The sequence below is a fragment of the Nicotiana sylvestris genome, chromosome 1 (assembly GCF_000393655.2).
Source record: "Nicotiana sylvestris chromosome 1, ASM39365v2, whole genome shotgun sequence".
NCBI classification, from domain to species: Eukaryota; Viridiplantae; Streptophyta; class Magnoliopsida; order Solanales; family Solanaceae; genus Nicotiana; species Nicotiana sylvestris.
Window position 1 is genome coordinate 103,777,833 of NC_091057.1, and position 25,604 is coordinate 103,803,436.

General features: G+C 37.9%; 1 protein-coding gene across 1 annotated transcript in view; it reads left to right on the top strand.

The window, feature by feature from the left end:
- The window catches only part of LOC138872663 (uncharacterized), a 67,962-nt gene extending 44,082 nt beyond the window's left edge, over nucleotides 1-23,880 (top strand). Inside the window, exons 6-7 of the mRNA XM_070151053.1 lie at nucleotides 32-630; nucleotides 23,724-23,880. Of these exons, the coding sequence (XP_070007154.1) occupies nucleotides 32-630; nucleotides 23,724-23,880 (756 nt within the window). The remainder of the gene's footprint in view (nucleotides 1-31; nucleotides 631-23,723) is intronic.
- The last annotated feature ends 1,724 nt before the right edge of the window (nucleotides 23,881-25,604 follow it).

Genomic DNA, 25,604 nt, shown 5'->3' on the forward strand with positions numbered 1-25,604 from the left:
CTATGTCACTTGCACGACAATGAAAGCCTAGGAATTAGCGGATCATTTGGCTGAGAACCCGATTGATGATGAGTACCAACCTTTGAGAACTTACTTCCCAGATGAAGAAGTAAATTCAGTTGAGGCAATATCTGAAGACACTCATGCTTGGAAAATGTTCTTTGATGGGGCGGTAAACGCAAAAGGTGTTGGAATTGGGGCAATTTTGATCTCACCCACTGGTCAGCACTATCCAGCCACAGCTCGGCTTCGGTTCTTCTTTACAAACAACACCGCGGAGTATGAAGCTTGCATTATGGGTATAAACATGGCAATCGACCAAAATGTCGAAGAGTTGTTGATCATGGGAGACTCAGATCTGATTATCCGGCAAGCCCAAGGAGAATGGGAAACCCGAGATGTTAAGCTTATCCCTTACAAGAAGCACGTGGAAGACCTCAGCAAGCGATTCAAGTCAATAGAGTTCAGGTACATTCCTCGTTGTCACAACGAATTAGCCGACGCACTTGCTACTTTGGCCTCAATGCTGCCGTATCCAGGCAATGCTCACATAGATCCCTTGGAAATTCAAATCCGGGAAAGGCATGGTTATTGTAATACAATTGAAGCAGCACCAAATACCCAACCATGGTACCATGACATCAAAAAGTTTTTGAAAACTCAAGAATACCCCGAGCAAGCCAGTGGAGACCAAAAGAGAACCATTAGACGACACGCGAGTGGTTTCTTTTTGAGTGGGGATGTCTTGTAAAAGAGAACTCCGGACCTCAATTTGTTAAGATGTGTTGACGCAGAAGAGGCTGGAAGAATCATGCATGAGGTACACGCGGGAGCATGCGGGCCCCACATGAATGGGTATGTTTTAGCAAAGAAAATCCTTTGAGCGGGTATTACTGGATGAGCATGGAAAAGGACTGTTTTAGTTTCGTTCGAAAGTGTCATCAGTGTCAGGTGCACGGTGATTTGATTCATGCACCTCCCATAGAACTGCATCCCATGTATGCACCTTGGCCATTTGTTGCCTGGGGCATGGACGTCATTGGGCCAATCGAGCCAAAAGCCTCAAATGGACACAGATTCATACTAGCTGCCATTGACTACTTTACAAAATGGGTTGAAGCAATCACTCTCAAGTCTGTCACCAAGAAAGCTGTGGTAGATTTCGTGCACTCCAATCTTATCTGCCGTTTTGGCATTCCTGCAACTATTATCACAGACAATGCTGCAAACTTGAATAGTCATTTGATGGGGGAGATATGTGAGCAATTCAAGATAATGCACCGGAACTCTACTCCTTATCGGCCTAAAGGCAATGGTGCCGTTGAAGCAGCAAACAAAAACATCAAAAAGATTTTGAGAAAGATGATTCAAAGTTCCAGGCAGTGGCATGAAAAGTTGTCGTTTGCATTGTTGGGATATTGCACTACTGTGCACACATCAATTGGAGCCACCCCGTATCTTTTGGTTTATGGCACGGAAGCCGTAATACCCGCCGAGGTTGAAATCCCCTCTCTCCGAATCATTGTTAAAGCCGAAATTGAAGACAGTGAGTGGGTTAAAACCCGTCTGGAACAATTAACCTTGATCGATGAAAAGCGAATGGCTGCGGTCTGCCATGGGCAGTTGTACCAACAAAGAATGGTTCGTGCCTATAACAAGAAAGTGCGTCCTAGAAGTTTTGAAGTGGGTCAACTCGTTTTAAGGCGTATTCTTCCCTATCACCAGGAAGCAAAAGGAAAATTCGCTCCTAATTGGAAGGGCCCATACGTCATCAGAAAGATATTGCCGAGAGGAGCATTGTATCTGGGCGATATCGAAGGAAATGATCCTGAAGCAGCTGTAAATGCGGATGCAGTCAAAAGGTACTATGTTTAGTCTTTCTGTAACAATAACATTGTCCGATTGGGAGGACGAAGGCTTTTATTCTCGCTACCCAAACACTATCTACCCTTTGCAAACCCATTTGTGCCGGTTACTCTTCTTTGATTGCCCTCTTTGAAACTTGAAAGTGTTATTGAAAAAAAAAAGAAATGAAAAAAGAAGAAGAAGATGTTTTTCTGAACTACATTCGACTTGATTCCGAAAGGATACGTAGCCAGCCTCTCTATGGGGTTCAGTCACACCAAAATAAAAATTCAAATTCCCTCAAAAGTGAAACTGGGGCAGATGTTGTAATGGTCCTGCGATAATCCCGCTTGAATGGTTCCAAAGTTGTAATTCGATCCAAATCATATTTATCCAAATCCTTTCAAGTCCTTTCGATCAATCAGTGAGAATGTTCAAGGATCAGAGAATACAGCTACTTGGATCCGATGCAATAAAATGAGAGAGTCTTATTGGTGAAAACCCACATGGGCACCATGAGGCGACGGTGAGCAGAAAAATTGAAAATGAGAGAGCCTGGTTAGTGAAAACTCGTAAAGAGTACTATCAAGCGACGGTGAGAAGAGAAATGAGAGAGGTCGATTGACGAAAACCCGCAAAGGGCGCCGTCGATCGAAAAGAAGACACCCCCCACCACTGAAAGAGTCACGGCCAGGTTTCTCGATTTGGAGATGTGGTTCACAATGAGTTGGATAGTTGTGCATATCGGGTATCCAGTCCAAGAAGCATGTCATGTCTATTGAAGTCTGCATGCACCCCAGATAAGTCCTTCTTTCCCCCAAAAGGGATGTTTCTCCTTAAATTCATTTTTTCTTGTCCTTTCTTTACTTTTCCTTGAATCTCTTTCGGTCTAACTCTGTTCCGAAACTAATACAAATAAAAGGTGGCAAGATTGGTTTTATAGGGTTTTGTTTAATAAAAGCCAAGTCCAAAGAAAAGTATCCAGCCTTAGTGGGTGCATCAAGTCGATCCCAACTGGCCATATTAGTCGATGCTCTGAAATCAGAGTTATTGAAAATGAAAAGAAATCCAAAGTCAAAAGCCCCTAGAAGTAGATTAAAATGAAAGGACCAAAGCCTATACGGATGAGCCGTCATGATAAATTTTGAAAAATTGAGTTCCTTGGTTTTAGGAGAGAGACCAATCTTTAAGAAAAGCCAGCAAGCGGTAGAGGTTCTCGCCAAAAGAGTTGGGCCGAGATCAAGTGATCAAAAATAATAAAGGCCACAAAACCGACCACCGTTTCAAACTAACAATTGTTCTTTGTTTGAAAATTAAAACAGGTGCAATCCAAAGCAACAGTGCAAGAAGCAGGTGTAACCAAAATAGAAAAAGAAATGTGCAAGCGCTAGAAATAGCTTAGCAACAATAATCAACCCAAAAGGGAAGTTTCCTCCAAATTCTTTCCTGCATTTTTTTACTAAAAAATGAATTGAAAGAAAATAGATAAGAAGAAAATAAATAAAAAAGGAAGTTTAGAAGCCCCAAAATCAATCTTTTACCTTTTTGCCAACATTAGATCTCCAATCCCTGAGTTGAGATTTTTAGACATAGGGCCTCCGTTCCCTAGTCGCATTTTGCCAACATTAGGGCTCCAATCCCTGAGTTGAGATTTTTAGACATAGGGCCTCCGTTCCCTAGTCGCATTTTGCCAACATTAGGGCTCCACTCCCTGAGTTGAGATTTTTAGACATAGGGCCTCCATTCTCTAGTCGCCTTTTGCCAACATTTGGGCCCCAATCCCTAAGTTGAGATTTTAGACATAGGGTCTCCATTCCCTAATCGTCTTTATTGCCAACATTAGGGCTCCAATCCCTGAGTTGAGATTTTTAGACTTGGGGCCTCCATTCCCTAGTCGTCTTTTACCAACATTAAGGCTCCAATCCCTGAGTTAAGACTTTTAGACATAGGACCTCCATTCCTTAGTCGCATTTTTTGCCAACATTAGGGCTCCAATCCCTAAGTTGAGATTTTTAGACATAGGGCCTCCATTCCCTAGTCGCATTTTTGCCGACATTAGGGCTCCAATCCCTAAGTTGAGATTTTTAGACATAGGGTCTCCATTCCCTAGTCGCCTTTTGTCAACATTAGGGCTCCAATCCCTGAGTTGAGATTTTTAGACATAGGGCCTCCATTCCCTAGTCGCCTTTTGCCAACTTTAGAGCTCCAATCCCTAGTTGATATTTTAGACACAGGGCCTCCATTTCTTGGTCGCCTTTCTTTTCCAACATTAGAGCTCCAATCCCTGAGTTGAGATTTTTAGACATAGGGCCTCCATTCCCTAGTCGCCTTTTTTTCCAACATAGGGTATCCACTCCCTAGTCGAGGTTATTTTAGATATAGGGCTCCATTCCCTAATCTCTTCCTCCTAAAGACACGCAATCCTTATTTTACCGCTTTCAAAACAAATAAAAAAAGTTTAGATTTTAGTTACAAATAACTTACGAAATTTTCCTAGTGAAAACTGGGGCAGAAAAATTTCGTTCGTTTGTTTGTTTTGGTGTTTGAGCAGGTTTGGCCTCGAGGCACAAGGTCTGAGACAACCAAAAAAATGAGTCTCAATCTAAAATAAAGAAAAGAAAAAAAGGAGCAAAAAGAAATGAACTCAAAGTGTTGATGCGGAGAAAGATGTGGACTGTTCAAGATATGATTGAAGTCACAAGCTTCGCATGTCCCGCCTTGATCCGAAAAGCTGAAGAAGAATGAACCAGCAGTTGCAGCTAACGAGCATCAAGATTCAGATCAGAGTCTGCAGGAAGAACCAGTCAAGATCAAGGACAAGTTTCACAAGACTCATAGATAGGAATCTTGTAACTCATAGCTGATAGGCTTGTTTAGTTTCTCTTTGATTTTTGATATAATAACAGGATCGCAGACCGGAGCCTCGACGGAACCTCACTCGACTCCTCAACTCATCATTCCATCATTTTTCTTGAACTACACGCGACCTGATTCCCTTATAACCCGGGATATGTAGGTTGTCCAAAACCAAGACTCGGTTGCACCCTTTCTCTTTTCTCTTATCCTTATTTCTTCTCTTTTGAATAAAGATATGTTCAAAAATTAGTCACATGACTCACCTTATCTTTGCTTGAAAACTCTTCATGTTTCCAAGCAAAGAGGGGCAGCTGTGAGCACCTAATTTTTGACAATATTTAATTTTTTTGTCACTTCTTCTATGTAAATATTTTAGGGGGTTTTAACATACAAATTTTTAGCTTTGTTATACTTTTTATTATAGGTTAAAAATACAAAATTTTAGAAGGTGAATTATTACTATTAATATTATTTTATTTTTATTCTTATTTTTAAATAATAATAAAAAATCCGAAAAATATTAATTTTTTTTTAAATTTTCGGGAGAGATTTAAAAAAATAAGAAAAAGGGAAGTATGGAATTAAAAAAAAAAGTAGGTGGAATTCTCTTTTAAAAAAGTAAAACAAAGTGAAAAATTAAAAAAATAAAACTAAAGTTTTGTGAAAATTTTTAAAAATAAAAAGTAAAAGAAAGTTAGAATTAAAAAATAATATAAAGGTAGCTGAAAATTTTAGAAAATTTAAATTAAAATAAAGTAGAATTTTTTAAAGAAAAGTAAAAGAAAGTGGATTGTTCTTTTTAAGAAAAGTAAAATAAGTGGAATTCTCTTTTAAAAAAGTAAAAAAAGTGGGATTTTAAATAAGATAAAAGTAATTAAAGTTGGAATTTAAAAAATAAAAGTAAAGAAAGGTGGTAATTCTTTTTATAAAAAAAGAAAAGCAAAATGTAAGTGGGATTTCTTTTAAATAAAAAAATTAAAAAAAATCTATTTTTTTTTGAAAATTCTCCTATAAATAGAAGAGAAATATTTGAAGAAAAGAAGAGAAGAGAAGAGGGAAGAATATTGAGAGAAAACAAATTTTCTTCTTCTATGCTAAAGAGAATTTCTACTAGTTTTATTCTTTCTACCTATTTCTTTCAACAACAAAAAAAATATAGTCATTCATTACTTTGTTTAAAAAAAAATACCTCAAAACAGGAGCTAAATCACACCAAAAATCAAATCCAAAAGCTTCATACTCAATTTAAAAGATAGCCCAAAATACTAGCCCGAAGAGGTCGAAGTCGAGTTCGGTTCGAAAAGTTTCCGCTCGTTGCCTCTGATTGTGGTTCATTTGCACATTAAATTTAATGGTTGTTTGCTCCATATGTATTGAATAAGATCTTCATCTATAAAAGGTTCATTCTTTTCTTAACTAATGTTTCCATTATTTTTCTTTCACCGTATTTCCTTTTGATTTGTATATTATATTTTGGTTATCTACCAACTTGAAAGATATGAATAAAAAAAATGAAGGAAGAGCATCAAGAAATAGAATTCGTGAAAGACAGAATGAGTTTCTTCAATGAGATTGTAGTTCATAGGAAAAGATAGGAAAATGTATTCAAAATGGAGAGAGAACGATGTAATAGCTTGGATCCAAATTAAAAGATGTTAAGTCAATAGCAAATTTGATACCGACATGGGTGATTAGGTCCATAATAACTCAAATCATATATTTCTTCAATAATAATTCCATATTCATAAATCATGACCTTGCAATAATCTCAAAGTAGTTTTAGGAAGAAACATAATCATGAATATTTGTAGTTTGCTTTAAATTGAATACAATCCTTTTAGAATAATCGAGGCGCGCCATGCCAAATAAAATCTCAAAACTCATGGCCCTCATTTAATTAATTTTAATCCTTAGAAATCGAGGCGTGCCATTTAGTTGAATTTTCCATGGCCCTCGCAAACTTGAAAGTGCATAGTTGCTTTAGACGCGCTATTTTTTTTTTTAAAAAAAAATAATTTCCTAAACTCGGGTGTGCATTTTATGTGACTCAAATCCAAATCTCAACAACGTTAGATAAAATGTGTCGTGGACCGCGGGTGCATTTCATGTGACGTGGTTCAATACGTGTTTTATATGACGTTGGATTTTTCCAAAAAAAAATAAAATTAATTAAAAGCGGCTAATAAGTTAAAAATATACCATAGGTTGAAACATGTTTTAAAAATCAGATAATAGGCCAATTGTAATAGTTTAAGCGACCGTGCTAGAACCACGAAATCCGGGAATGCCTAACACCTTCTCCCGGGTTAACAGAATTCCCTACTCAGAATTTCTGGTTCGCAGACTTCAAAAGGAAAGTCAAAATTTCCTCGATTTGGGATTTAAAATAAATCGGTGACTTGGGACACCAAATAAACTATCCCAAGTGGCGACTCTGAATTGAATAATTAATCCCATTTCGAATAATGTCACTTAAATTAGAAAAACTCCCTTATATACCTTCGGGTGTGTAAAAAGGAGGTGTGAAAAATGGAACCAATGTATGAAAACAAAAGGCATTTATTACTTCTTTCAAATTCACCACTCCTAAAATGTTACGTTAGACGATTAAGGGGATAGGATCCCCTCATGTAATGTGATGTCCAGTAATTCTCAATGGACTACTTAGATGATTCCATGTGTACAGTTGAAAGTTTCAATGGCTTGGATCCATTTTATACTAATATTTTTTTATTATATTTTCTATTTGCTTTATTAAAGCAATAATGCTTTAAAAAAAATAAAAACAGAAAATGACACGATCATCTTACGCTATTTTCTTCACCTTCACCTCCACCTCCACCTCAAGCCATAACCCCACTAACTTTGTTCTCTTCTTCTTCAACATTGTGATTTTCTTTACACATAAATACACTCATTACATCTTGAAAATCAAGAAAGAAACATAACATTACACTTTCACATTGTTTGTAATTCACTACAACATTTTGCATATGTAGCTACAAAATACATTGTAGCTAAATATAAAAATTTTCGTAGCTAAACACTTTAGCCATAATATTTTTTTCCGCAGCATTCGTAGCAAAATATAGCGTAGCTAAAAGTTAGCTACAGACTTTATATGATTCGTGGCTAAGAACTAGTACTTATTGCTACGAATATTTTCTGCGTTGTAGCTATATTGATAACACTTTTTTGCGACGAAATATATACTCATACCAAATAATCTTAATCTTTTGCCACGACAAATAAACTATATAGCAATCTTTATATTTACCACAAGGTGTTTTACTGTCGCAAAAGACTTAATTTGTTTGCCACGAAAATTCAAATCTTGTGGCTATTTTTATATTTTAGTTTTGTGGCAATAGTACTTTTTTCAGCTACAATTTCGAAAATTCATAGCTATGAATTGAAGTATTTGCACAAATATTTAGGTAGGTAGCTAAATATTTCTTCTTTTGCTACGAAAATGAGAACGTATAATCATTTTTTTGTTACGTGATAATTATATATATATTCAGCCACGAATTTAAACTTTTATTGCCACAAATTAAAGAATTTGCTACAAGAATAACTAGTTACAATAATTTTCATAATAGCTAAAATTCTAAATATTTTAGATTCCAAAATAAATTCAAAGTTACACATAAGCTTTTAATAAAGTAGATACGATAAAAAAAGAATTTACATTCCACAATAGGTTTCAAGTTACACATAGTTGTAAATTTCAAAGCATTCACGATGCACAATTTTTCTACAACACCATTTTGCTTGAGACACCATTTCTTCTTTCACTCCTCTCGGATCTTCAACTGCACCTTATCTTGGTTTTAAATTTCTCATTACTCTAACTCCACCAATCTACCTGTCAAAAAAAATTATTTTTAACACCACGAAGCAAAAATAACTGATCATATCTGTTTAACAGATACAACTGAATTGAAACTTTAACACAAAGATGTAAATTCAGTTAGTAAAAACATTAATAGAATAATTTCAAGCAGACAACAAACATGTCTTGATAAATATTTTACAAGAATTTCTAACAGATAACAACATGAAAAACAAAGCAACAAAAGAAGTAAAAAAGAAAATTTTGAACACTTTTTAAACAACTTAAATTATCTTCGTCCCAAAAGGGAAGCCCAGTGCACTAAACTCCCGCTATACACGGGGTTCAGGGAAGCGCCGGACCACAAGGGTCTATTGTATGCAGTCTTACCCTACATTTCTGCAAGAGGTTGTTTCCACCGCTCGAACCAGTGACCTTTTGGTCACATGAAGGCAACTTTACCCGTTACGCCATTAAATTATCTTCATCCCAATTTTGTAATATTGTTTTTCTATTCAAATTCTCAATCGCTAATCAAAAATAAGATACAATATCTATCAAATTGCTGGAATAATCCACAAAATTGTACCCAAAAATCCAAGTGAAGTAGGTATAAAAAGATTTACAAGCCCTAAAATATAGAGATATGAGCTTACCTCTTTTGTCCGAGAATAGAGAAGCGATTGGGTTTTCTCTCGCTCTTCTTTGTCATTATCGGTCTCCTTAGTTTAGTGTAACGACCCAACTGATCATTTTGAGCAATTGCGTCTGATTCGTCAGTGTGAGATCATGAACAACTCCATATTATGTGTATCAACTTGCGTGCGCAGTCCGGGCGTAAAATCGAAAAGCTTTTATGTGAAAATATGAAAAATATATTAATTTCTAGAGTTAAAATTTGGTTTTTAATTGACTTTGCTCAACAATTTTGGTAAACGGACCCGGATCTGTGTCTTGACAATCCCAGAAGGTCCGAGGTAAAATATGGGACTTGGACGTATGGCCGGAATTGAATTCTGAGGTCCCTAGCCTTAGAAAAAAAAATTTAAAGAAATTTATTGTGCTGGTTTTTTAAAGGAAATAAAGAAATAAATTAATGTTTGAACTCGTTGGTATCATGCCCGTATTTTGATTTCAGAGCCCGGTACAAGTTTATTATGATATTTAAGTCCTATCTGTTGGTGAGAACCGAAATTGATTTGACGTAATTTGAACGTCCGGTTGAAAAATTAGAAAATTTGAGTGTCCTTGAGAAAATCATGAGTTTTGAGGTCAAATTCATAGTTTTTGATGTTATTTTGATAGTTTGATCGCACGAGCAAGTCCATATGATATTTTTAGATTTGCGTGCATGTTTGGTTTGGAGCCCTGAGGGCTTGGGTGAGTTTCGGATAGGTTTAGGCTATGTTATGCTTGTTTTTGGATGCTTCATCGTCGTTTCTTCAAGCAAAAATAATACCACATTGAGAAACTGAGATCCAAATTCAGTTTTGTTTAAACCATTTGATCCGTATCGAAATTACGGAGCCATAAATCATCGAATTTGGACATCGTATGAGGAAGTTATGCTCATTTTCGTGTCGGGAAAAATTGCTGGTTTCTTGTGTGTTCGCAAATGCGAACTCCTTCATCGCATTTGCGATGCCCAGTTCACAAATACGAACTTTTTGTCGCAAATGCGACTTCTGCCAGCCCTGCTTTGTTCGCAATTTGCGAGGGTTCGCAATTGCGAACCCTGGGTCGCAAATGCGATATCTCAAGCCTGTTAAGTGAGGTTTTTGACGAGATTTTCACCAATTTTTCAATTTTCTCAAACCCTAAACCTCCATGGGCGATTTTCCAAAGACCCAAACTTCTCCAAAGTCCAAATCATTGGGCGTGTATCTCTAATCAATTTCTAACTATATTTTGTGATATCTTAGATTTAACATCAAATTCATGAGAATCTAAAGAAAAATTTGGGGAAAATTATGAAATCTTTCAAAAAAAATATAAAATGATGATTTGAATGACCAAATGGTATCGGAATTGAATAATTTTTGTATGGGTGAACTCGTATTGGAATTGGTATTCGGTTTTTGTAAATTTTATCGGGTTTCGAGGTGCGGGCCTGGGGAGTTGACTTTTATTGACTTTTTACAAATTATAAGAATCATAATTTTGTTAATTGAAATTATTTTCTCTTGCATTATTTGATGTATTCAAGTCGTATTTGGTTAGATTTGAGTCGTTCGGAGGTCTTTTCACCCGAGAAGTGCATTTTAGAGTATCAGTTTGTCATCTTTGAGGTAAGTATCTTGCCTAACCTTGTGTGGGGGACTTCCCCTTAGGATTTGAGTCTTCTATGTTGATTGTAGTTCGTGTACACGAGGTGAAAAGTGCGTGCTAAGACTTAATTGTGGAAAATTGGCCTTTTAGGGTTCTTAGGTTTTTTTATTTACTGTGTATGAACGTGTTCTTGACATGACTGAGTTTCCTATTTACTAGTTTCACATCTACATGCTTAATTAGAATTAATTGCTTCATGATTCACTCTTATTGCCTAATTGACTCCTATTTGATTTATTTGACGAATTTCACCTCTCCTATTGTCATGCTATCTTTTCATAGCTGCTTGTCTTATTTGAGAATTATTATTGTCCCTCCTGAAATTGTTTAGTCTTAAGTGAAGCTAAGATCATCTTTACTTAAATTGAATTATCGAATATTCTCGAAATTGTCCAATCTTAAAAAGAGTTTAGATAACCTATATCTTCGTAGACTTGCCCTTATTTGGGACTACTTGACTCGTGTTGATTTCCTCGTTATTGACTTGTGTATTGTAGAATCGTCGTTACATGTTAGTTTTCTCGTTGTTGAACTGTCCCCTTTATGTCAACATTCTTTTCTACTCTTTTTAAGATAGTTCTACCGTTTCCTTGTGATTTACAGTCCTTGAGTTGATTTACTTATCTTGCCTTGTATTATTGTCATTGTTGTTGTTATACATATTGTGGTGATGTACGAGCCTTCTGTTATGCTGTAACTGTTGTCTCTATTTGTTGCGCTGCGTATTTACTTTGGGACTATGGATCGGTATTCCGGTAGCTCCCCCTGCATGTTTATATTTGGGACTACGGGACGACACCTGGTAGATCCTCCTATATTGGATATTTACTTTGGGACTACGGATTGGTATTCCGGTAGATCCCCCTGCACATTTATATTTTGGACTACAGGTCGACACCCGATAGATCCCCCTATACTGGATATTTACTTTGGGACTACAGATTGGTATTCCAGTAGATCCCCCTGCACATTTATATTTGGGACTACAGGACGACATCCGGTAAATACCCCTATACTGGATATTTACTTTGGGACTACAGATTTGTATTCCGGTAGATCCTCCTGCACATTTACGTTTGGGACTACGGAACGATATCCCGGTAGATCCCCCTGTTGCCATCTCTGTGTTCTGAGCTATTCTTTTCATTGATCCTATCCTTGTGTAAATAATATATGTGTTGTCCGTTTTATTCCTTACACTTACTAGCTAGTATGAACTATGGTAGGACACTTGCACAAGCATACACGTGGCTAAGTACACCATTGATTATTTGTCTTCCATGTGATAATGACTCTATTTGGTACGTGAGTTGTCAGTATGACTATATGGTGTGATGAGGGTACATGATGCTAAGTGTAAGGGTTTAGGTATTAAGACCCGTATTATATGATTTTGAGATCAGGCGTCACATGGTGACTTATATTCAAAGGATATTTATTCGAGAAAATTATATTCGGAAGGTATTTATTTTGAAAGAACTATTTTGGAAAAATATTTATTGGAACGAAGTATATTTCGAAGCATTTTTATCACTTAGAGGATTTGGCTAATTGATTGAAGTTTGCCAGCTAAGACCAAATGTGAAAGTTGTTGTAGTTATTGAGTTATGACTTGTCTTTGCTGTAATTGTGATTTCAGAGTTGGGTTGTATTTGTCACGACCCAAATTCCATTAAGGGTCATGATGGCACCAGACACCACTGTTAGCTAGGCAAGCCAACCAAATTACTTAATTAAATTCTCGTTTTAATAATTTTGAAAACTATAATTTTCCTTCAATTTTACCAGTAAAAGAAAATCGTTTCAAATCAAATATGAATATTAAGCAGTTAGTATAATATACCCCATAATCATCCCAGAACCCGGTGTCACAAGTGCATGAGCATTTACTAGGGAATGAAATAAAATACGGAAACTGTCCCGAATACAAAGTGGATAGAAATAAAAAAAATACAGTATAATACTCCGAAGGGGACTCTGTTGGCTACGGGTCGTCTCAATAAATGCAGCTCACCTAAGTCTCCATATCAACCATGTCGCTATGCCACTAAGCCATTAGCTACATATGAAACTGTGCAACAAAAATGCACAGCAAGTGTAGTATGAGTACGAAAACAACGTGTACCCAATGAGTATCCCGTCTAATCTCGAAGAACTAGAGACGAGAGGTCGACTTCGACACTTGCTAGTGGTCCAGTAGTAATATTATTAATTGCAATGAATTACGGATTTATTAAGAACAACAGTAAATTCAAATAAGTCACGAATCTTCGAATTCATAACCCATTCATTAACAATTATCTCAAGTCGGGGAGAGCAAATATCAATATCAATAAATCTCCAGTAAGCAATACAAGCATGCGCAAATCATGTCGAGGTCGTACGGCCCGATCCAACATAAATGTAAAATGTGCACTACCGAGGGTCGAACAGCACGAACCATAGATGCATCTATTACCCCGCTCGGGAATCATACATGCTATGCGGTCAAATTTAAATAAACAATCATCCTGCTCGTGAATCATACATGCAACGCAGGTACACATAGAAATACATGCTCAAACAGCCAATTAAGAATTTATCAGGGAACATTTATCCAAATAAAAGCCAATTCTCTTTTAACGATTTAAGAAAATGAAGTTTAATCTTTTTAGAAATTCATTTACAAATTCAATAGGATTTAAGCAATTCAACTGTCAATAAGGTTACAGATATTCCACGTATAGCATGCTTTTGGGTCCTAGACTAATAGTACTTACACATATTAGTAACTACGCACGGACTCTCGTCACCTCGTGCATTCGTAGCCCCTACAAATAGGAGCACACAACTAATTATTTCACCTATGGGGACAATTCTCTCTTACAAGGTTAGGAAACTCACCTCGCTCTGAAGATCCATAACCGGCATTCCACGCTCTTCCAAAGACTCGAATCGATGCACAATGATCCAAAACTAGCCAATAATTATGCAAATTCATTAATATATGTTCAATTACTCATTACAATCCAATTTATAACAATTCCTAACCCCGATCGAAAAGTTGACAAAAATGCCCTCGGGCCCACGTGCCCGAATTCCGAAATTTTTCGAAGATAAAGTTTACCCATGAACTCACGAACTCAAATATATGATTTTCTCCTAATTCCATACCCAAAATTGTGGTCAAAATTCAAGAATACGAATTTTCTAGGTTTTCCCTCAAACCCCAAGTTTTCCACAAGTTTTCATGCTTAAATCCATATACAATCATGTATTTAACTCAAAACTAACATAAACCACTTACCTCATGCTTGGTGGTGAAAATGGCACCTCAAAGTTGCTCCAAAATCGGCTCCAATGGAAGAAATGGGGTTGAAATGAACCCAACCCCCGATTTAAAAGAACCTCACTGCCTCCAGCATTTTCACACCTACGGTTACTTGACCGCTTCTGCGGTTGCGCAGGTGCGACCACTTAACTACTTCTGCGGTCCTCCTCCAGGCCCCCAATTTCTGCATCTGCGCCATTCCTTCCGCAGGTGCAGTCCCGCTTCTGCGGCAAGATGACCGCATCTGCGGTCCCAGCCTAGCCCAGCCACTTCCGCTTCTGCGACACCTAGGCCGCTCCTGCGGCCAAAACCTCGCAGGTGCGGTTACACCAGATACTAGCTACTTCAATCTGTCTTCAAATTACAAATTTGATCCATTAACCATTCGGAATCCACCTGAGGCCTCCGGGACCCCAACCAAACATACCAACCAGTCCCAAAACACAATACGGACTTGCTCGAGGCCTCAAATCATTTCAAACAACGCTAAAATCATGAATTAACCTCCAATCCAAGCTTAATGAACTTTAGAATTTCACACTTCTACATTCGATGACAAAACCTATCAAATCACGTCCGATTGACCTCCAATTTTGCACACAAGTCATATTTGACATTACGGACCTACTCCAACTTTCGTAATTGGATTCCGACCCCGATATCAAAAAGTCCACTTCCAGTCAAACTTCTCAAAAACCTTCAAATTTCTATCTTTAGCCAAATGACTCCAAAATGAACCACGGACCTCTGAATTCACTTACGATCGTGCTCCCAACACCAGAATCACCATACGGAGCTACTCTCAGACTCAGAATCCCAAACGGATATCGATAACACTGAAATGCACTTCAACCCAAACTTATAAAATTCTTCCAAAAATGCTAACTTCAACAATAGGTGCTGAAACGTTCCCGGGTCTTCCAAAACCCGATACGGACATACGCCCAAGTTCAAAATCATTACATGAACTTGTTGGAACCTTCAAATCCTGATTCCGAGATCGTTTACTCAAAATTCCAATTTTAGTTCATTCTTTCAACTTAAAGCTTCTGAAATAGAATTCTCTTTCCAAATCAACTCCGAACTACCCGAAATTCAATTCCGACCATGTATACAAGTCATAATACCTGAAGTGAAGCTACTCATGGCCTCAAACTGCTGAACGACGTGCTAGAGCTCAAAACGACTGGTCAGGTCGTTACATTCTCTCCCACTTAAACATATGTACGTCCTCGAACGTGCTAAGAACTACGTTGGGGTTGCCCGAAATCATTGTTTAACACCTCGAGTACCTACTCGTGCTACCACAACTCAGTTAGGCACCCTAGCTCGATCAATCTGAAGATACCCTTTTTCACTTAGGCAAATAAGCCTTAGAGCCCAATTCCAACATCCGGAATTCTCTGTCAGGCCTGTTTCCAACATACGAATACCATATCAATCACCACACGATGTACGAGAACATGAATGCATACCCTTGCTGAATTCACACCTTGCACCGCTTTATTCACAGAACCACAATAACATTCTCTAAGCATAATAGTCGAAATTCCACGAATCCCATTGCACCTCATGACATACATAGGTCTTGCTTTAACTCTTACAATACCGCCACAACGTAAGAGATATGTATAAATTCATAACCAACTGCTGAATCAACAAATCATTGGGGCTATACTCATGACAAGAATCATTACCTCCTTCTGAACTAAATAATGGTATTTGCTCTTTAATATTCTTCATATAATCCGATTGCACTAATCTTAGTTCCGATAATCCCATCTCACCCAGTACAAACTGCTCAGGCAATAAGCCATCCAGACATGACCAAAAGTCTCATATGATGCCACAATGTTCCAATAGGCTACCAATTCGAACGCGGTACAAAAGGAAAACAAACTCTGAAAAGGAAATCTGATTACCCCGCTCACGAATCATACATGCGACGCGGTCAACATAATTAAACAAACACCCCGCTTGTAAATCATATATGCGACGCGGGCACATAACTAATATGAGTTTTCCTTAGAAAGATAGAAAACAAAACACATAAAAACAGATATAGGAATATGTACTCAATATCACACTATTGCAGCGCGCAACCCGATCCAAATAACATACCCATGGCGGCGTGCCACCCGACCCACACATAAAATTCACAAAGGAGTTACACACCGAGCTAGATTGCTCATTACAAAAAAATACCGAATATCGGTCATAAGCATGCTAAGTGCATAATACCATCCCTGGGGAGACATATAGCACCACAAGCTACGAACTCAAGCGCAACTGAGGTTGTTTTATACGACCTGAATCTCAAGAGCTATTCCGCTCATATAACATCATCACTACGCGGAACCTCAACACATAAAAAATTCACCAAGCCGTCTCACAACTCACACGACACAATTTATCATTACATGAAATAGCTGAAGACGAAATAACACCCCGACTACTCTTCCATAAGTAGCGCATTGCTGAAATGAACACATCTGGCCTGATATATAACCCATATTCACATTTAAATCCATCCACAGACCTCAAACTGATTCTAATGGCATTGAACTAAGCTAATAACCTTTCAAAGGTCCATAATAACTCCCTTTTTCTCATAACACAGAAGAACAACCATCATAGCCGGAGTAATCCTCCACAGTCCACAACCCAATAGACCGAGTGCCCTCCAGGCATCAATTCTCAATTTAACGTCATCACCACAATCTTCATACTTGGTTTAGCTCTTCAATCAATCAAGTGAATATATGCCACACTTATACAACCTTCCCGTGGGGCACGCTCCCACAACCTTCCGTGACAGATAACAGGTATATACATCCAAACCACCGACCACACTAACGCTAAAAAGCGATCAAGGATCCTTGACCAGGATGCAAAGCTTTTTTTTCACAAAACACCGATCTTAGGTGACACTGAAGGCAACACCCACTTACTTTAAACATCGAAACTCTTTTACTGCTCATCCGAGCTAGTGACATCGTTGTCAATACTGAACTGCAACCTTGATCCTCAATTCAAATTCCATACCACTCACTGCACCCATCATGCTAATATACGATAGAACACAATTTTCGTCATAACTCCGGAACCACTAATAGATTAACACTTCATCATATAAAAACCTTTCGCTTAACTCACTTCAGGAGAACGAGAGGTCGACTTCGACACTTGCTAGTGGTCCAATAGTAATATTATTAATGTGATGAATCACAGATTTATTAAGAACAACAGTAAATTCAAATAAGTCAGGAAACAGGTAAAAGTTCCTTTTTATTTAAAAATCTCCGAATTTATAACCCATTCATTAACAATTATCTCAAGTCGGGGAGAGCAAATATCAATATCAATAAATCTCAAGGCAAGCAATACAAGCATATGAAAATCATGCCGAGGTCGTATGGCCCGATCCAACATAAATGTAAAATGTGCACTACCGAGGGTCGAACAGCACGAACCATAGATGCATCTATTACCCCGCTCGCGAATCATACATGCGACGTAGTCAAATTTAAATAAACAATCATCCTGCTCGCGAATCATACATACGACGCAGGTACACATAGAAATACATGCTCAAACAGCCAATTAAGAATTTATCGGGGAACATTTATCCAAATAAAAGCAAATTCTCGTTTAACAATTTAAGAAAATGAAGTTTAATCCTCTTAGAAATTCATTTACCAATTCGATAGGATTTAAGCGATTCAACTATCAATAAGATTACAGATATTCCAAGTATAGCATGCTTTTGGGTCCAAGACTACCCGTACTTACACATATTAGTAGCTACGCGTGGAATCTCATCACCTCGTGCATACGTATCCCCCACAAATAGGAGCACATAACTATTTATTTCACCTATGGGGACAATCCCCTCTTACAATGTTAGAAAGGAGACTCACCTCGCTCCGAAGATCCATAACCGGCATTCTACGCTCTTCCGAAGACTCGAATCGAGGCACAATGCTCCAAAACTAGCCAATAATTATGCAAATCCATTAATATATGTTCAATTACTCATTACAATCCAATTTATAACAATTCCTAACCCCGATCGAAAAGTTGACAAAATTGCCCTCGAGCCCATGTGCCTGGATTCCGAAATTTTTGGAAGATAAAGTTTACCCATGAACTCACGAACTCAAATATATGATTTTTTCCTAATTTCATACCCAAAATCGTGGTCAAAATCCAAGGATACGAATTTTCTAGGTTTTCCCTTAAACCCCAAGTTTGCCACAAGTTTTCATGCTCAAATCCATATACAATCATGTATTTAACTCAAAACTAACATAAACTACTTTCCTTATGCTTGGTGGTGAAAATGGCACCTCAAAGTTGCTCCAAAATTGGCTCCAATGGAAGAAATGGGGTTGAAATAAACCCAACTCCCGATTTAAAAGAACCTTACTGCCTCCAGCATTTCGCACCTGCGGTCACATGACCGCTTCTGCGGTTGCGCAGGTGCGACCATTTAACCGCTTCTGTGGTCTTCCTCCAGGCCCCTAATTTCCGCACTTGCGCCCTTCCTTCCGCAGGTGCGGTCCCACTTCTGTGGCACGATGACCGCATCTACGGTCCCAACCTAGCCTAGCCACTTCTGCTTCTGCAGCACCTAGGCCGCTCCTACAGCCAAAACCTCGCTGGTGCGGTTACACCAGATACCAGCTACTTCAGTCCTTCTTCAAATTCCAAATTTGATTCGTTAACCATTCGGAATCCACCCGAGGCCCCTAGGACCCCAACCAAACATACCAAATAGTCCCAAAATACATTATAGACTTTCTCAAGGCCTCAAATCATATCAAACAACGCTAAAAACATGAATCAATCTCCAATCCAAGCTTGATGAACTTTAGAATTTCACACTTCTACATTCGATGACGAAACCTATCAAATCACGTCCGATTGACCTCAAACTTTGCACACAAGTCATATTTGACATTACGGACCTACTCCAACTTTCGGAATCAGATTCCAACTCCGATATAAAAAAGTCCACTTCCCGTCAAACTTCTCAAAAATCTTCAAATTTCTATCTTTAGCCAAATGACTCCAAAATGACCCACGGACCTCCGAATTCACTTTCGATCGCGCTCACAACACCAGAATCACCATACGGAGCTACTCTTAGACTCAGAATCTCAAACGGACATCGATAACACTAAAATGCACTTCAACCCAAATTTATAAAATTCTTCCAAAATGCTAACTTCAATAATATGTGCTGAAATGTTTCGGGTGTTCCAAAATCCGATCCGGACATACGCCCAAGTCCAAAATCATCATACAAATCTGTTGGAACCTTCAAATCCCGATTTCGATGTCGTTTACTCAGAAATCCCATTTTAGTTAACTCTTTCAACTTAAAGCTTCCGAAATGAGAATTCTATTTCCAAATCAACTCTGAACTATCTGAAATTCAATTTCGACCATGCGTACATGTCATAATACCTGAAGTGAAGCTTCTCATAGCCTCAAACTTCTGAACGACATGCTAGAGATCAAAACAACCGGTCGAGTCCTTACAGTATTTCCATTCACTTTTCTGTATTTTTACTACGGTGTTTCGTTATTACTTGCTGTTTTCTTTCCTTAATGCAATTACTGTGTTGTTATCCATATCGCTGTAGTCCTTATATAGATATTATGCTTTGTTGTTATACACTTATACTTGTTTAGTTTATTAGACCAATAGGTGTTTCGACTGTTCCTCGTCACTACTCCATCGAGGTTAGTCTTGATACTTACTGGGGCATCGCTATAGTGTGCTCATGCTACTCTTCTGCAAATTTTTGTTGTGCAAATCCAGGTATCGATCATTAGTAGCTGTGCGAATCATTGTCGAGGAGACTCAAGGTAAACGTGTTGCTGCGTCGTATGCATCAGAGTCACTTTCTTACTTGTATTCAACTATTTTCATTCTTTTCCAAACAGTTATATTTAGAAGTGGTAGTTAACTCTATAGAGCTTCTGACTTGTACTAGCGGGTTTTGGGAATATATTCATTTGATAAAGGATTCATTTCAGAAGAATTTTAAGATATTGTTTACTATTGTTGTTTTTCCGTAAATGTTAGGCTTACCTAGTCCTTAAGACTAGGTGCCGTCACGAAACCCAACAGAGGGGAAATTGGGTCATGAAAAGTTGGTATCATAACTCTAGGTTCATAGGTGCTACGAGTTATAAACAGGTTTAGTAGACTCTTGCGAGATCGGTACGGAGACGTCTGTACTTATCTTTGAGAGGCTATAGAACTATTAGGATAATCTCACATTCTCTATTCCTTATAGTGCGATATTGATTCAGCTCGAAGCATATAACTTATGTTCCTTTACATCCACTCGTGTGTAATATTACGCTCTCGGTGTCCGCTATGCGCCAATGGTTCGTGATGCTACAGACAGGCTACGAGCAAGTTAGGGATGCTCAAACATTTTCTCAATGTGTTGTCCAAACTAGAGATACAGAGGTATTGAGAGACTATTCAGTTGTTTATATGGAGGCGCAGCGGAAGCGTGATGGGTGTTGATTGAGGACAGTTGGCAGTATTAAAGTACCTTGTGATTTGTATAGTACGAGCTATGAAGGTTAGCTTTGCGGATCATCAAACGTTGTTTTCTATGGCTTCGCGCCAAGTGGAGGAGTCCATCAGCGGCATTCAGATTGCATAGTAAGACTTGCGTCAGTTTCGGCCAGAGGTATATGTATGTGTGGTGTTAGTAGGTTTCCGAAATTTTTAAATGACTAAGGTCTGAGATCTTGCACGGGACGATGTTGGGACTTATTATTGCATATCGATTATCCGAAGAAATATGTCAGCTCTGTGGTGTTGGGTCAGCATAGCAATGAAGTGATTGGTCATTTGAATAGGAATTCTCTACTAGTATTTGTGGAAGCACTCTTGGATTGGACGGTTTGTGTGACTCGATTGAGTTGGGGAGGTGCAGTCTGATGGCTTATTTGTGTGCGAGCGGATCTGGGAAGGTTCTCGATAGTTTGACTACGGCTTGAGTTGGGTGTCTACTATGGGCATAAGGAGTATGTGGTACATTATGGCTTTCTCCTGAATAGGCATCAGAAATTAATGGGGTGTTGATATTGTTGGCTATCATATGTGAAGAGTGTGCATTTTGGAAAGGACCTTGAGGTTTGGTTTACGGGTGCGTGGCTGGTAGCATGTTGATTACTGGGTTTTGAGGCTTTCGCGGTTCATGTTTTGTTACACGGCCAGAAACTCTATATGAGTGCTTCAGCAGAATGATAGGGTGTAAGTGTTATATCAGCCATTTGATTTGCATAGTGGAGTTTGAGTATGGAAGTTTTGGTATTCCTGAGGTTTTGGGCTAGATGCCCTCATATGTGGACCATTTCCTACTGGCGGATTACGAAGAAACATTGAGGATGAGGTAATTAATAGCATGCATAATTGATAGGTCGCTGCGAATTTTTGGAAAAGATATTTACCTATTTGGAAATAATCAGGATTTTGGTTGGGGGCTATTTGAAAGCTCAATGAGAATATGTATCTTGTATCAGATCAAGTTTGAGCGCTCTTATGAGATTGTCATTATGGTTATGTTACCGGGAAGAATGGATATTATTTGTGCCCCTAGACTATGTTATGTGCTACTCTTTTATACTGTATTAAGCGGTGAGGTTGTATGATTGTTCCCCACGCATGTTGTAATTATGTTCAGGCCTTATGGCGATGCTGGCAAGATAGCCCTCGTGATGTTGATTTGTTCATTGCACCTTAGTTGTGCTTGTTTCTTTCATGTTCTAGCACTTTCATTTATTTTCCCACAGTTTTATTTGTGCACTCTATTGTACTTTATATCAGTATTCATATTGTCACACCTCATTTTTCACCTACGCCCCCGGCTAAGGGATGTAAAGGGAGTTTTCCCAATTAAAGGACTATCGAAACGGGATTTTATTTAAAGATTCAGAGTCGCCACTTGGGAGATTTGTGGTGTCCCAAGTCACTGGTTGAATCCTGAATCGAGGAAAAGAATGACTCTGTTTAACAGTCTGCGCATCAGAAATTCGGATAAGGAATTCTGTTAACCCGGGAGAAGGTGTTAGGCATTCCCGAGTTCCGTGGTTCTAGCACGGTCGCTCAACTATCATATTCGGCTTATTTATTTGATTTTTTACATGTTGAATCGATGTGCAAATTTTAACTGTGTATCGCTTTTATTATTATTATTATTATTACTGAGAATTGCAACATCGTGAAAATACATCTCGAACCACGTCACATCAATGCCCCCGTGGTTATTGACACATTTCAACTCTGTTGAGATTTGGATTTGGGTCACATAAATGTGTACCCGAAATTTGTGAAAATAACCTTATTAAAATATCGCCCTTAAAAGCCACTACGCGTTTTTAACTTTGCGCAGCCATGGAAAATTCACTAAATGGCACACCTGGATTTCTAAAGGATTAAAGTTAATTAAGTGAGGGCCATAATTGTTGGCCTGGCTAATATGGCACATTTCAAACCAATCGTAAGAGTCTAATTAATTAAGGAGAGCTTAAAGGAATTCTAATTATTTTTAGGCTAATGTTCAAGCTAACTTAATAGCTATTGAGCTTGTGTTAAATTGAAGCTAAGCGTTCAGCTGAAATGGCATTGGGCTGGCAGCTGGCCCAAATGAGTTGCAAGGCTATACATTCCTTATTTCATAATGGCATTATGGCTTTAAACAATTATCGAAACGGCTCATTAACAGAATAATTAAGAACCAAAATCAGCACAACCAAACAAATATTATATGACATCATTCAAAATCTCAAGTTCGTTCGCCTCTGTTTTCGTCGCTTATTAGACATAAGCTTTTTTGTAACAATAATCAACTAATATTCAAGCATAAGAAATGGGTTGTTATATTTCCTTTTAATGGATTTAGTTGCCTGGACTCCTGGAAAGAACATGGTATAGAAATGAAAATAATAGAGTGTACCCTTTGTCAATTAGCAGTAAGCAATAAATCACAAACATATTTCAATCAGTCACCAAGGTGGAGCCATAATAGGAATCAAACTTCCAACTAATCAAGAAGGCCAACAAAACCTTATGACAATTGAGTTCTACCTTAAGATCACCAACAAACAGATACGCTAACTAATGGCTGAATACGTTCTAATGCCAACAATCACAAAATCATCCTTTAAGTAAGCTCACTCCTAAAATACCGACGCAGCAATTGTAACCACAAACTCTAGCTCAAATCATGTTTAGGTAAGGTGAACTGACAACCTAGCAGCTCAAATTTGTAAACTAATAGCATGTCATCATGAGCATGGCAGTTGAATTTTGTAAATTAAAAGCATGTCAACGTGAGCATAGCAGTTTAGTTAGCTCTTAATTACAATCCGTATGTCTCCACTGTTCATATAATACAAAACATATAACCAATATCGACTAGGTATATCTGACTAACAATTCATCCGTTTATAAACAACAGATAGCCTACTAAAGAACACAAATCTGTGAATATTTCCATTTTTGTGAACTTCAAGGAACTACATCAAGAGAGTTCAAAGCATGCACCTGGTATTGACAATACAAGAAGAAGAAGAAGAAGAAGAAGAAGAAGAAGAAGAAGAAGAAGAAGAAGAAGAAGAAGAAGAAGAAGAAGAAGAAGAAGAAGAAGAAGAAGAAGAAGAGAGTCAATAGCAGTAGTAGCAAACAGAAGTGGCAACAGCAGTGCAGCAACAAATAACTAGCAACTATAAACTTCCCCAGGTATAGAGCAGAAGTAAAAGGAAGAAAGTTCTAGCTAATTTCAGATCCTAAACCAGGCAAAAAAAAATAGCTATTCTTTTTCAACTTTTTCAGCTTTCAGAATTCAATTCCCAGTCCCCCTTCTACAGACCTCATTCTGCCCTCTTATACAGACCTACCCTCCTTTCAAACTTACTGCCCGACCCCCTTCTCCCACTAAAATCTGAATCATTCCACTTTAAAACCCACTAAGGAAAACTTTTCCTTATTTTTAGCCCCTCATTCCCTTTTGTTCCCCATTACCATATTAATTTAAAGACACTAATATCTCACTAACAAAACACTAACATTAAAATATTATCCTAACTATTTCATTCCCAAATCACCCTTAAAACCCCTTAATATTACTGCCCCTAATACAATTATTCAACTGTATTAAAACTTTTAATTCTAAAATCTGTTCAAACTAGCAATTATCTAAAACTAATTTGATTAACAGTTATATCCAATTCTCCTAACAAACTGAATGATTAAGGTCGAGTTCCCATTGAAACCCATGGACTGAATTTGAATCACAACACAAAACTCAACAGAATCATTATAACTGAAACTGAAAATTGAATCAAAATGATCATGAATGCAGGTAACATGAATGCAGGTTCATAGTCAGCCTATTGACAATGCCCTGAAGCTAAGTGTCCACAGATCAAGCATACACAATAACCATTTGACGAGCTTATTGGTCTACAAACAAGAACGAATTAATCGACGAAAACTAATTAACCGATTGCCTATAACAATTGACAGCAATTACTCAGAAATAGATAATCAGGCCATTCAAGTAACTATGACAAGAACATGGATTTGTAATAAAGCTTAACTAATCGACGAAACTTATTTGAATTGATTACACAACCTATAATTATACTCAACAAAAAACAAAAACAAATTCGACCAAATAAAAAGATCTGAGGGAGAAGAACAGAACAATTGACAAGACTAAAAAATTAATATAACAATACTAAACACATAAACAGACATTTAAAATATCAAAACTAGAATAAAAGAAAAAATAAGAAAAATACCTTAAAATGGAACAAAGAATAGACAGACTTGAATCAACTCATACTTGAACTTTTTTTTGAGGTCAAACGGACCTTAATCGAGTGTTCTCATTTGATAACACTTCGACTAAGGTCAGTTAAACACCCAAAACCTCTTGAACTGCGGACAAAAACCAGTTTTGGTTTTTTTCTAGGGTTTTTACGTTTCGATTTGGGGTTCGAGTGTTTCTAGCCAGATTAGAACCAAACCAATGGTGGTTTGGTCATGAGGGAGGTCAAGGGGTGCCAGGGTGTGAGTTCAAGGCAGATTGGGGTAGGTCTAGATTTTGCTCGAATCGTCGATTGAAGATTCGAGAAGCTGGAGGTTGATTCGAGGCAAACGGTTAACAGATCCATAACGAGGGTGGTCAGTGGGTGCCTTGGTGTGAGTTTGGGACTGGTTGGGGTGGGTTTCAAGTTTGCTCGAATCTTCGATTGAAGATTCGAGAAGCTGGAGTATGATTCGAGCAAAACGGTTAAGGGATTTGTGGAGAGGGTGGTTAGGAGGTTCAGAGGTGTTATTTTGGTGGTCACCGGCGTTGTTGTCGTCGGCTTTCAAGCGAAGGGGTTTCA